Source organism: Hyperolius riggenbachi, chromosome 6, assembly GCF_040937935.1.
Source record: "Hyperolius riggenbachi isolate aHypRig1 chromosome 6, aHypRig1.pri, whole genome shotgun sequence".
NCBI classification, from domain to species: domain Eukaryota; kingdom Metazoa; phylum Chordata; class Amphibia; order Anura; family Hyperoliidae; genus Hyperolius; species Hyperolius riggenbachi.
In genome coordinates, this window is record NC_090651.1 from 63,497,195 (window position 1) to 63,510,828 (window position 13,634).

Genomic DNA, 13,634 nt, shown 5'->3' on the forward strand with positions numbered 1-13,634 from the left:
AAACCGTCTAGTATTGGGCACTTTGAGAGCAGCAGCTGTCTTGTTGGTTAATATCTTCGGCTGTGTGTGAGACACAGCCGGGAGAGACATGAGGGGGCGGGGCAGCCAAGTGCCTGCTCTGCCGCTGCTTATCTATTGCAGAGACAGCCCTGGCTTCTGGCTTAAATAGGAAAAACAAAATTAATATCAGCTTCACTGCGCCCCCCAGATGCTGTGCAGGGGGGGCAGATGTCCCATCCTGCCCCCACCTCCCTACGCCTCTGACACACACACACACCTTTTTTTGAAATGACTGCACAGCACCCGACTATTTACTCTGCTTCATTTAATGTTCTCACATGACATGCTGCAGCTCAACTCAATAGCACACTGGCTGGCTGTGAGTCTGTGACAAACTGCACACCCTCAGCCACTCCATTCCTCCTCAGTCAGGACAGCAGGGCCACCTCCTCCCTTCTGCTGTGCAAGTCAAATGAAACACTGCTGCTCTCCAGCTTCCCCCCCCCCCACCCCCCCTCACTCACTGTCAAACTCCTCACACGGCAAAACAAACTGCATTTCTCCAATGATGACCTTTTCACCTAGCTCTCCTCTCACCTTTCCTCCGACTCTGACTGCATGCTGTTAGTGTACACACACAGTACAAACATGCTGCCTCTGCAATCTCTGCACCTGATGTAAATGTGTCACTTGCTACATGAGAGAACCGGCCCTGTCTAAGAGCTTGGCTGTGCAGTGCTATCTGGGTCCTGTCTGTGTTGTGACACCACTCAGGGAGTCACACACAATTCGTCTCCTGGCTGCGTGCCTGCTGTGGTCTCTCCTCTTCCCAAATCTTTTTATTAAAAACTTGCACACATAATACTCTCCTCCTTCCATCAACCCAGTGCAGTTTGGGGAAGCGAGGAGGAGACATGGGGGGCGGAGCTGAGCTGGTGGTGGACAGCAAGGAAACAGGAACTAGAAACCACCAGCTCAGGGAGGCGGGACAAGAAGGACAGAGCCTGGAGAGTGCAGTGTGATGTGACCAGCCCAGGGTAATGTAAACAAACGCCACACAACACAAGTACACATGCTGCACCCATCGACCACGACTTGTGGGTTTCCGAGTGATGTATGACGCATGTATACACCCACTTTCCACTATAGCTGGAATCAAAATACCGCAGGGGCCAAAAAACATGTTCGCTATAACCGAAATTCTATTGTATCCGGGTTTACTACAACAGGTGTTACTCCCATATACTTAAATAGCTCCCAACTGTCCCTCTTTTGGAGGAAGTCGGGACAGTCCCTCTTTGGGAGCCCTGTCTCTCTGTCCCCCTTTCCTCCCCATTTGTTCCTCTTTCAGGACTTTGTCCCTCTTTCTATGTAAATATATGTATTTCCCTACTGAAAAATATGTTTAATTGCCTTTAAACTTTATTCCCATCTTTTAAATTGATATATTTCTTATATAAATGTTGATATGAAGGAAAATGCACCAGGATAGAAAGGACCAGTGTGGTTTGAATTATAAAACAACATATTTTTCTTAGGAAATCTTTATGGTTTGTGTGACTAGGGGTGTGCCATGGTCATGGTTAGGGATGTGGCTTAAAGCAGATCTGAGATGAAAAACAAACTATAACAAGTAACTTGTCTATATATCTTATCTAAAGTTTAGCTAGTTTACACAAATCTGTTGCAAATCTAGCTGCAAGCAGCTTTAATAGAATATGATTATTTCTTCCTGTGATACAATAACAGCAACCATGTTGTTTGTAAACATTACAGAGAGGCAGGCTTATCTGCATCTTGAGCTAAAAAAGCTAATCCTCCCTACTCTTTCCTCCTCCTCTCTGCCTCTGAAATCTCTGGCTACTAATACCTCCCCCTCCTCCTGCCCAGACTTAGCTCCCATGAGCCCTTGCTACTGTCTGAAAGTGCCTTTGAAAACCTGTGGGCGTGGCTTGTTTAGTTTATAGGGAATTGGAGTATTAAAATAAAAACAAAAAAGTATTTTGCTTGAGGAATGCCCTATAAACAATAGGAAAGGAACACAATTATGCAATAAGTAAAAGCTTATCTCAGATCCACTTTAAATGTCCCTCTTTCTCGTCTCAAAAAGTTGGGAGGTATGTACTTATAATGGTGCTGGACCAGGAGGGTTACTATATATCAGAGTTTATTATAGTGAGATTACACTGTATACGAAATATGCACTGAACACCATCAGTCATTCTTGGATAGATGAAGCAATTTACAGTAATGTGTTTAAAGAGAACTAGAAGTGAGAAGTATATGGAAGTTGCCATATTTATTTATTTTTAAATAATACCAGTTGCCTGGCTGTCCAGTTGATCCTCTGCCTCTAATACTTTTAGCCAATGACCCTGAACAAGCATGACGATCAGGTGTTTCTGACTGACATCTGACTGAATTAGTCACATGTTTGTTTCAGGTGTTGTGATATTCAGACACTACTGCAGACAAAGATCAGCAGGACTGCCAGGCACCTGGTTTTGTTTAACCACTTTGTCCTCCTTGACGTATAAAAACGTCAAGGAGGACATGCGCGCTCCCGCGGCCGATCGCGCACGTGTACGCGCACTCCCGGCCGTGGATTCATTAGCCCAGGAATCAATGTATCGGGCTATGGTGCCCGATCACTGATTCCTCTGCCCCGCTGAAAAAGCGACAGCTTCTCTCAGAAGCTACGCTTTTCCTGACGCTATGTCCCTCTAAGCGTACATTGTACGCTTAGAGTGACGTCATGTAAACAAACTCAAGATTGCCATCTTGTGGCCAAAAAGTAAAACTACATCTAAAAGTAAAAAAACATTACAATACACAAATATTTCCCCAAATAAAACACTATTTATATCCCACCCTCCCAAAAATACCCACATAAAATGTTTAATAAAAAAAAACAAAAAACATTACTATGAAAAAAAAACCATAAATATTTACCTAAGGGTCTAAACTTTTTAAATATCTATAAGATATTATTATGAATATTATTATATTAAGATGAAATATTTCTCTATATTTTTTTTTTTATAAGCTTGTAAATAGTGATGGATGCAAAACGGAAAAAATGCTCTTTTATTTCCAAATAAAATATTGTTGCGATACATTGTGATAGGGACATAATTTAAACGGTGAAATAACCGTGACAAATGGGCAAATACAATACGTGGGTTTTAATTATGGAGGCATGTATTATTTTAAAACTATAATGGCCGAAAACTGACAAATAATGAATTTTTTCATTTTTTTTTCTTATTCTTACTGTTAAAATGCATTTACAGTAAGGTAGCTTTTAGCAAAATGTACCCCCCAAAGAAAGCCTAATTGGTGGCGGAAAAAACAAGATATAGATCAGTTCATTGTGATAAGTAGTGATAAAGTTATAGGCTAATGAATGGGAGGTGAACATTGCTCGGATGCATAAAGTGAAAACGACTGAGAGCTTAAAGAGAACCAGAGATGAAGCACCCTCATGTATTTTACCTTATAAATCAGTGGGAACATGACAGTAAACACCTAATCTGCTCTTTGTTACATTGTTCTCTGTTTAATTTGCCTGTTATCACCTCTAAGATAAGAATCCCGACTAAGCAGTCGGCTGGCTTTGCTACAGAAAGATTATAGCTGAGACTGTGTTCTTTTGTGTCTTTTCAAGTCCAAGCCTGCCCCCTGCTGGCTTTGCTCAGAAATCATTATAGCTGAGTCATTATAGCAAAGCCAAACTCAATGCTCAGTCCGGGATTCTTATCTCAGCTAGATAACAGACACTTTTAGCAGTGAGGATGGAACAGAGAGCAGGGTAGGTGTTTTCTCTAATGTTCCCACTGATTTCTATGGTAAAATACATGAGGGTGCTTCGTCTCTGGTTCACTTTAAGTGGTTAAAGGCAAATACATATGGCAGCTTCCATATCCTATAGGTTCCCTTAAAGAGATTCTGTAAGATCAAAAAGTTCCCCTGGGGGGGTACTCACCTTGGGAGGGGGAAGCTTCAGGGTTCCAATGAGGCTTTTGAAGCCATCCTCTGTCCCACGGGGGCTCGCTGCAGCCCTCCGAAAAGCCGCCCAACAGACTTGACAGCCTGTTCAATATTTACCTTTGCAGACTCCAGCGGGGGCGCTGTTGCGGCTTTCGGCTTCGAAGTCAGCGGAAATACCCGATCTCAGTCAGGTCTGCTCTACTGCGCAGGCGCCGGACACTTGCGCCTGCACAGTAGAGCAGCGATCGGGTATTTCCGCCTACTTCGGAGCCAACAGCTGCCACAGCTCCTGCGCAGGAGTCAGGAAGATAAATATTTACATCCCCGCTGTTCGGAGGGCTGCAGCGAGACCCCCGAAGGACAGAGGATGGCGTGGGAAGCCTCCCCCACCCAAGGTGAGTACCCCTCAGGGGAACTTTTTGACGTTACAGTTTTTTTTTAAAACTATGCCTGTGCAGTTTCCAAAGGTGTCCACTTATGATCCCATCTTTTTTTGTCCAATCTTACCACTCCTATGCAATATGAGGAACAGCCTAAATTATATATTTAATATATTCACTCAGATTACCCTTCTACTGCATAGATTTGGTAAGATTGGACAAAAAAAGATTGTATCATTAGTGGCCACCATTAGAGGGCAGATACCCTGCCAGCGAGATGTGCCATAAGTGACCACTTATCAGAGCTACTAATAGACTGTTATAGTCTGGGGTTCGCTAGACAATGGCAGAGCCAGATCATCCGCAAGGCAAACCTAGGCAGCTGCCTAGGGCCTGTAGAGAGTCTAGGGGCCTGGTGGATGCTAACGCCACCAAATCTTACTACAAAAGCCAGGTGACCATCAGCGGTGGGCAGAAACTGCTATCTTGCCTAAGGCCCCATTTTATCTTCAACCTTTTCTGGCCAATGGAGGATGCAGAGTGTATCTGACTGACATGCTATGCATGACTACCAGGCACTGCGTTTCCTCTCTCTCGTTGCCTGCATGATACCAGACTGTATAATGGACAATTACTGGCTTCTGACGCACTCAGCATCACTGACCACAGACAAGCGTTCTGACCAGATGTTCTGGTTTTCCTGATTGTAAATTCCTTTCCTTCCAACTTTTTGAAAAAGGGTCATTTTTTGATACCAAGAAGAAAAAAAGCAAATGAATGTTGGCCTCTAATTGCCACCAGTTGTGACTCCCAGCCCTGACAGGAAAATAAAAAGGAAGAACGCGCTTGCTCTGGCTTGAAAACATGTAGTAAAGAAGAAAAAAATACAATTATAAGGCATGTTTCACACATGACATTATTTGTGTGCAAATTGCGCTTTTGCGAATTTACATTTGTCGCATATCTAATGCAAGTCAGTGGCATCACATTGGACATGCGTTGTGTGAATTTTCGCATTCCAATTTTCTGCAGAAGAAACGGCCTACCTGCTTGCTTCTTCTACACAATGGACATGCACGTCGCATATAATTAAGAATGTGAAAATTTGAAAGTGAATTTTAGTTGATTATATATAATGTAATTTACATTAACTTCCTTGGTGTGCATGGGAACATCGGAATGCGAAAATTTGCATAAAAACACAGCTTAGGAGTCTTTTAGTTAATCAATTGGCCAAAAATGATACTGTATAAAGAGAGGTGGCCCTGTTATTCCTTTTATGTTGTCCCCCTTCATAGGCTAAATGAGGCCTGCAGTATCTGTGAAGGGAATTGCTGGCAGGAAGCCACTTGTGTGCACTAAAATGCCTCCCTTCAGGACCAGCCCAAGCAGGATACAGCCCCAGGGGAACACATTTTAGATGGGCGGGTCTGCCGGTCATCTCGAAATCCATCACTGCGCGTTTGGTTGCTCCCTTTCTGTCTGCAGAAATCAATAGCATTGATTGATTTAATCTGGAAAATATTTCAAATTATGATCGGACAGCCATATTGTGGCATCGATCTCCAGCAGATTTAATCATATTGATCGAATCTGATGGATAAAATTGATAAGTGTATGAGCACCTTATTCCCTGCAGATAACATGAACATCTTTGGCCAAAAGATTGTAAGCCTGCCCACCAACGCCAAGGTAGACTCCTCTCGGACAGGTCCTACACTACACTACGCTACCCTACTCTAATAGATGCTAGTCATCTTTTACCTCGTGTGTTTTTTTTTTTAGTACAAAGTATTTGTATATTCTATTCTGGGGCATGATTAGCTGTGCGCCTTTACTGTGTCTCTGTGATGTTCCATGTCTGAAATATTCCCTCTGGGAAGATCAGATTACTAAAAAAAAGAAGGGACTTCACAGAGACAAAATTAAGTAGCTAATTATGATTAATAGTAAAATAGCATGTTAACTTTGTTTGATGTCCCATTTCTCAGGCATTCCCACTTCCCCCTGCAGGCTAGCAGAAAATGGGAATATCTGCAGAATGGGACTTCACAGACACTAAACAAAGGTAACCATGCTTCAGAGGAGAACATACAAATACTGTTATCTAACACTACATCTCCCAACCTGTATGCCCTACCCTATCACTACAGTCACTGTCAGTCTGTCTATCCCAACATCTCCTAACCTGTATGCTCTGCCCTATCACTACAGTCACTGTCAGTCTGTCTAACCCTTCATCTCCTAACCTGTATGCCCTACCCTATCACTACAGTCACTGTGAGTCTGTCTATCCCAACATCTCCTAACCTGTATGCCGTACCCTATCACTACAGTCACTGTCAGTCTGTCTAACCCTTTATCTCCTAACCTGTATGCCCTACCCTATCACTACAGTCACTGTGAGTCTGTCTATCCCTACATCACCTAACCTGTATGCTCTGCCCTATTACTGCAGTTAGTCAGTGAGTGTGTGTCTGTGTGCGTCACTCTACTTCAGTCAGGGTATGTCATTCAGTCGGTGTAAGTCTGTATGCCTGGCTGTGTGAAGGTGGGCAATCATCATTAGACATTTGTCATAATTTAGACATTTGTTGTATGGAAAAATTGATTAAAACAAAAATCTATTAAAAATTAGGACATTATTAAATAATTTTTGATCAATATATCAATCAAACATTAGCTTGATTACTCAGTTCTTTAGTTCTTGATTACCCAGGGGGCGCAGGGGTCACCCGCCAGTTTGTGCAGGGTGGTACTCAGATAAAGGATCAATATTAGGGGGATATCGATCGTTTATCTGATCTTCAAAAAATCTAATAGTGTATGCCCAGCTTCATTGTGAACCCTGATTTGTCATTTAGTCAGTCTGTCAGTGCAAACCTAATACACATTATTTATTATTATTATTATTATTATTATTATTATTATTATTTTTTGCATTTGTAACATTTTGTATTTTTTTTGTTCTTTGTTTTAGGGGGGGGGGGTCTTTTTTTTGCATTATTTTTTTACATTTTGTATTTTTTTTTGGGGGGGGGGGGCTACAACAACAACAACAAAGTAAAGAAGAAAGTTATTGCCCTGAGTGAAGGATAATACTCACCTAGCATATTTATTAGATACTCACCTAGTCTTGTTTTTTTTAGATACTTACTTAGACTATTTTATAGATACTCACCTGGTTTTGTTTTTTTAGATACTTACCCAGACTGTTTTATAGATACTCACCTAGTTGTTTTTTTTTTTTTTTAGATACTCACCCAGACTGTTTTATAGATACTCACCTAGTTTTTTTTTTTTTTTTTAGATACTTACCCAGACTGTTTTATAGATACTCACCTAGTTTTGTTTTTTAAGATACTTACCCAGACTGTTTTATAGATACTCACCTAGTCTTGTTTTTTTTTAGATACTTACCCAGACTATTTTATAGATACTCACCTAGTTTTGTTTTTTTTTTTAGATACTCACCCGGACTGTTTTATAGATACTCACCTAGTTTTTTTTTTTTTTTTTAGATACTTACCCAGACTGTTTTATAGATACTCACCTAGCTTTGTTTTTTTAGATACTTACCCAGACTGTTTTATAGATACTCACCTAGCTTTGTTTTTTTTAGATACTTACCCAGACTGTTTTATAGATACTCACCTAGTTTTTTTTTTTTTTTTTTAGATACTTACCCAGACTGTTTTATAGATACTCACCTAGGTTTTTTTTTTTTTTTTTTTTTTTTTTAGATACTTACCCAGACTGTTTTATAGATACTCACCTAGTTTTTTGGGTTTTTTTTTAGATACTTACCCAGACTGTTTTATAGATACTCACCTAGCTTTGGTTGTTTTAGATACTTACCCAGACTGTTTTATAAATACTCACCTATCTTTATTTTTTTTTTAGATACTTACCCAGACTGTTTTATAGATACTCACCTAGTTGTTTTTTTTTTTTTTTTTAGATACTTACCCAGACTGTTTTATAGATACTCACCTAGTTTTTTGGTTTTTTTTAGATACTTACCCAGACTGTTTTATAGATACTCACCTAGTTTTTTGGTTTTTTTTTAGATACTTACCCAGACTGTTTTATAGATACTCACCTTGCTTTGGTTTTTTTTAGATACTTACCCAGACTGTTTTATAGATACTCACAAAGCTTTGTTTTTAGATACTAACCCAGCCTGTTTATTAGGCTGCTTGTAGAGGGGTGTTTAAGCTGAGCTGGATGTTTCAGCGTGGAGACAGAGGCGATTAGGATGTTGGAGTGGAGCGGATAGATGTTTGCAGCATGGAACAGAAGGTATGGCTTGGGTCGGGTGGACAATCCTTCTTACATGTAAATTATCACTAACCCAGGATGATGCCATTAAAAACTATTTTTATTCATTTATACATTTGATGGTATAGAAAAAAAATGAATCCCCCCCCCACCCAAAAAAAAAAAATCTATTAAAAATTAGGGCATTAGCAAATGAATTCCACCTGCCGGTTAATTATTAAGCAGCCAGTTCATTAATAAGTGGCTAGTGGCTTTCATTTGCTAGCATGGCATCTCATTCCTGAGTTAGTAAAGATTAACATGTTAGGAGAATAGTCAGCTACTACTTACGTGACCGGTGACTGTATCATTGCAGAGATGCTGGTGTTGCAGGTGATGGGAGGCAAGCAATGCAATGGAGAATCCACTCTAGCTTCAGGGCTTCCATTTAAAAGGTTTCACTGAAGGTTGTCCTGCTGGTTTGTAATCCTTGGGAAATTCAGTTATCTTCCTGTTGGTGAAGCACTGCAGCAGATGTGGTCTCATAAGTTGCTTGTTGTACACACACTCCGGGTTCCCATCTGCTGCCAGCAGCTCGTAGGCATTTGCAATGCAATGGATGACGCAGTCTTTGTTGGTGCTTGATTGTTGGTCCACCGCCAGATACTCCATGTTTTTTGTTGGGTTCTTCATGTAGTATTTGTAGCTGTCTTTTATCTGCCTGATGGCCATACTTCCAAAAGCCATGGCCTTGTAGCTGTCTGCAACCACCACCTTTGTACCTTCACATGCGGTGACAAATCCATGCTGATGTTGGCAATCCACGTGGAACTGAACAGTGGGCACTGTTCTGGGTCTGACCGAAAAGCACACTGCTCTGATGCAAGGAAGACCAGTCGCATCCTGGAACTGTTGTCTCAAGAGTTTCACAGCTGCCTCTAACACTCTGCAGTGGAGCATCCCTGTGCCTTGGAGACCCATCTTGTCCTCCATGGTCAGCCGCAGGTCTGGCAGCCAGGGCTTTGGACCCCTCCGTCTTCTTTTCTTCGCCCTCTGCTTCCCTGTTGTGGCCTGGCTGCTGACAGCCGGCCCTCCTCTGCTCCTCTTCTTCCCCCTCCTCCTCGGTGATCCCTGCCCATGGCTTGGGCCTGGTCCAGTCATCATGATGTCCTATTCAGTCCTCTTGTCAGGTTTTTCTTCTTCCAAAAGCCTTTTTTTTCTTCTAAGATATAAATTCAGCTGGAGACTCGCAAATTGCTGCAGTTTCCAATGGCATTTAACTGACTAATGACTTCCAACTGCCATCTTCGGCAGTTGAGCTCATGCCATCTTCAGCAGTTGAGCTCATGCCAGTGGTCTCATGCAGGCATATTTTGAATCCTGGTCAGTTGGGAGCCATGAGGATGATCTCATGCAGGCATTTTTTTTATCCTGGTCAGTTGGGAGATGGCTCATATGTCCAAATACTACTAATTCCTTACGTTTTCTCTACTGTTTACAAATTATGAACATTTTTATCCACTTTTGTTAATAACTATATTATAATTTTGGATACAATTGTAATTAATGTATATTAGAAAACATTAGCTGTTATCTTGATTTATGGCAGGTGCACACTTAGCAGAAACACTAGCGATGCGGAAAAATGCTGTGTTTTTGCTCCTAATGGAAGTCTATGGGCCGCAGGAAAAAACGCATATAAAAAACGCATATGCAATTTCTAACAACGCCTTTTTAAAAATACATGTTTTGTTGCATAATATTAAAAAACGCATCAAAAATGCACATAATGAAAGTCAATGGAAACACAATGGTATGCATTTTTCATGCGTTTTCAATGCGTTTTATATGCGTTGAAAACGCATGTGCGTTTTGTATATGCGAAACGCAAATGCATTAAAACACACACAAACCGCTTGAAAAACACATCGGCAGTAAAAAAAAAAAAAGCGCTAACTCAAACGCACCAAAAATGCAGTAAAAAACCCACACGTGACGTAAACACGTGACCTTTCTAGTTATGTTATGTGTGCATCCAGCCTATGGGCTAGTGCACACCAGAGCGGTTCTGGAGCGTTTTTTAAAACGCTTGCAGGGGGAGAACCACCTGGCTGATGAAAGTGAATGGGCTGGTGCACACCAGAGCGGTTTGGTTTTTCCCCAAACGCAAACTCGGGGGCTGCAGCATTTTTCGGATTTCTGAGGCATTTCTGCCTCAATGTTAAAGTATAGGAAAGTGGAAAACCGCTCTGAAAAACGCTAGATCAGAGCGGTTCTCCAGGAGTTTTTTTTACAGTAGCTGTTCAGTAACAGCTTTACTGTAACAATATTTGTAATCTGCTACACAAAAAAGCTCCAAAAAATGCTAGGCATGTTTAGAAAAACTCTCTAAACATGCCTAGAATCAGTCTGAAAATCTGCTTCAAAAACCTCTAGCGTTTTGCAGACCTCCTAGAGCAGTGATGGCTAACTTTGGCACTCCAGCTGTGGTGGAACTACAAGTCCCATGAGGCATTGCAATACTCTGAAAGCTCTAAGCATAAGGGTGCGTTTCCACTAACGCGAATTCGCATGCGTTCCCCGCATGCAAATTCGCATAACCAAAAAAAGTGAATGAGCCTGTGTCCACTTGTCAGGAAAACGGAGCGTTTTCTTGTGCAGGAAAAATCTGCTCAGCAGAGTCATCCGAATTCGGACACCGCACACATGCATGCGATTCGCATACAATGTATTTAATAGGGAATTCGCATGGTGTTTTTTCATGCGAATTTTCATGCGAATTCGCATACGATTTCGCATGGAATCAATGAAAAAGCACACAGGCACTGACATGGTTAAATTCGCACACAGCGCCATCCATGCGAAATCGTTTGCGAATTCGCGGTAAAATTCGCATACAACCGCATGCGATTTCGCTCCTGCATGCGAATTCGTCCGCGGAGAATCCGCGGCGATTTCCCACCGCACTAGTGGAAACGCACCCTCACTCGGGTAGGCAGAGGCATGATGGGATTTGTAGTTTTGTCACAGCTGGAGTGCCAAGGTTAGCCATCACTGTGCTAGAGGTTTTTCGTGTGCACTGGCCCTTAAGGTGGACCCAAATTAAAAATACAAGATTTCAGAAATAAAATCTATTTTCTAAATTATAATAATAAATAGCAGCTTTTTTCAGCTGCATGATGACAAATATAAAATATTTTACATTTATTGGAGGAACCCCTCCCTTCCTTTCAAATTGCGGGACAAAATCCGGCAAACTGGTGAAGTAAGTGGTGTCTGGCAATGGAGGAATTGCTAATGGCTGCCCCCAGTGTAACCCTGGTTATGATAAAGAGAAGGGTGAAAAGCATGCACTGAAATGTTCATAGGTTTGAAGGAGTGTTTATTTATCTTTGTATGTGTCAGAGTGCTGCAACTAAATATTTTTAATTAAAAAAAAGGTTTGGCTTGGGTCCGCTTAAGGCCTCTTGCACACTGCAAGTGATTCAGATTCAGATTCCGCTTTTTAATCAGTTTTTACATCCGATTCAGATTCCGATTTGCAGTGTGCAGGGAGCAAACTGCAAATCGGAATCGGATGTAAAAACTGATTAAAAAGCGGAATCTGAATCGGAATCGCTTGCAGTGTGCAAGAGGCCTAAATCAGTTTTTCAGTGGCATAGCAATAGGGGATTCAGAGGTTTTGACCGCACCGGGGCTGCAGTATTAGCTCTCTATTGGTCTTGTGCTGGTAATATTCACTTCTGTAGATGCTTTAAATAGTAGTAATCATTAACAAAGTGTTCCCCAGCCCCTTCTTGTACCTCTGACACTGTGGTTGTCTTTGGCAGCTTTTGGTGTGCAAAATCAATTGTTATGTACGTATAAAATGCTTGGGTGGGCCCAATGTAAAACTTGCACTGGGGCTCATAGCTTCTTAGCTACGTTACAGTCAGTTTTTTTTTTTCCGTAATTTAGTAGGTATAAACTCTTGTTACAACTAGTGGTGGGCAGAAATTATGCCTATGCGTATTTACGCATCATAATTCACAATTAAAGAGAACCAGAGACAAAAAATAAATAGATTTATACATACCTGGGGCTTCCTCCAGCTTAGAGTTGGGCGAACTGTTAGCGCAACTGCAGCCGAACTGTTCGGCTGCCCAACCTGTCATGTGGCTGTGGCTCTTACTACTTCCGGGTCGCAATGACCCGGAGTAGTATGTCTGCGCTGGCCCGGCGGAGCGCGTCCTAGATCGCGCTCCCGTTGCCGGGCACTCTCTGCGCATGTGTGTGACGTCACTCATGACGTCACACACATGCGCAGAGAGTGCCTGGCAACGGGATCGCGATCTAGGACACGCTCCGCCGGGCCAGCGCAGATGTACTACTCCGGGTCATTGCGACCCGGAAGTAGTAAGAGCCACAGCCACATGACAGGTTGGGCAGCCGAACAGTTCGGCTGCAGTTGCGCTAACAGTTCGCCCAACTCTACTCCAGCTCAATAAGCCTGGATCGCTGCCACACCGCCGTCCTCCGCTGCCTCTGTCCGCCGGTACCAGGTCCTGTATTTTTGGCCAATCGAGCCAGTCGACGTAAGCGCAGTGCGCTCCCTCCAAACTGCGCAGGCGCATGCGTACAAAGCCGGAGGGAGCCCCTGCGCATGCGTACAACTGGTCACGTCTGGCGGAAGTGACGGGACCCAGTACCGACAGACAGAGGCAGCGGAGGACGTCGGCGTGGGAGCGATCCAGGTTTATGGAGCTGGAGGAAGCCCCAGGTATGTATAACATCTTTGTCCATTTTTCACCTATGCTTCGTCTCTGGTTCCCTTTAAGCTTTGGAATCGCAATGTGAAATTTGCAGATTACGTGTAAAAATATTTTACATGGAAACATAATCTAACCTTAATTACGCATGTAAGAGGAATTTACGTTAAATTTAGTTTGTGTAAATTCTCTAGAAGTAGGTGGAATTTACGAATGTCATGTAATTTTCTTTGTGTGACATGGACGGGAAAGTTTT

At 42.2% G+C, this 13,634-nt stretch overlaps 1 protein-coding gene and 1 long non-coding RNA gene across 4 annotated transcripts in view; one reads left to right on the top strand and one right to left on the bottom strand.

Annotated features, from left to right (window-relative positions):
* The first annotated feature begins 954 nt into the window (after window positions 1-954).
* Window positions 955-13,634, top strand: part of LOC137520884 (uncharacterized) — a 171,311-nt gene continuing 158,631 nt past the window's right edge. For both annotated transcript variants that reach the window (XR_011021967.1, XR_011021968.1), the window contains exon 1: window positions 955-1,037. This is a non-coding gene — a long non-coding RNA (uncharacterized lncRNA). The remainder of the gene's footprint in view (window positions 1,038-13,634) is intronic.
* On the bottom strand, window positions 7,148-10,002 carry LOC137520883 (uncharacterized). 2 transcript variants are annotated; one of them, XM_068239415.1, is made up of 2 exons: window positions 8,025-10,002; window positions 7,148-7,973 (listed from the first exon to the last, which is right to left on the bottom strand). In XM_068239415.1, the coding sequence occupies exon 1, from the start codon at window positions 9,792-9,794 to the stop codon at window positions 9,066-9,068; it is 729 nt and encodes a 242-aa protein (XP_068095516.1). In that variant the 5' UTR covers window positions 9,795-10,002; the 3' UTR covers window positions 7,148-7,973; window positions 8,025-9,065. The 2 variants fall into 2 exon arrangements, with proteins under 2 accessions (XP_068095516.1, XP_068095515.1); XM_068239414.1 differs by having other exon boundaries at window positions 7,148-7,601; window positions 7,658-10,002.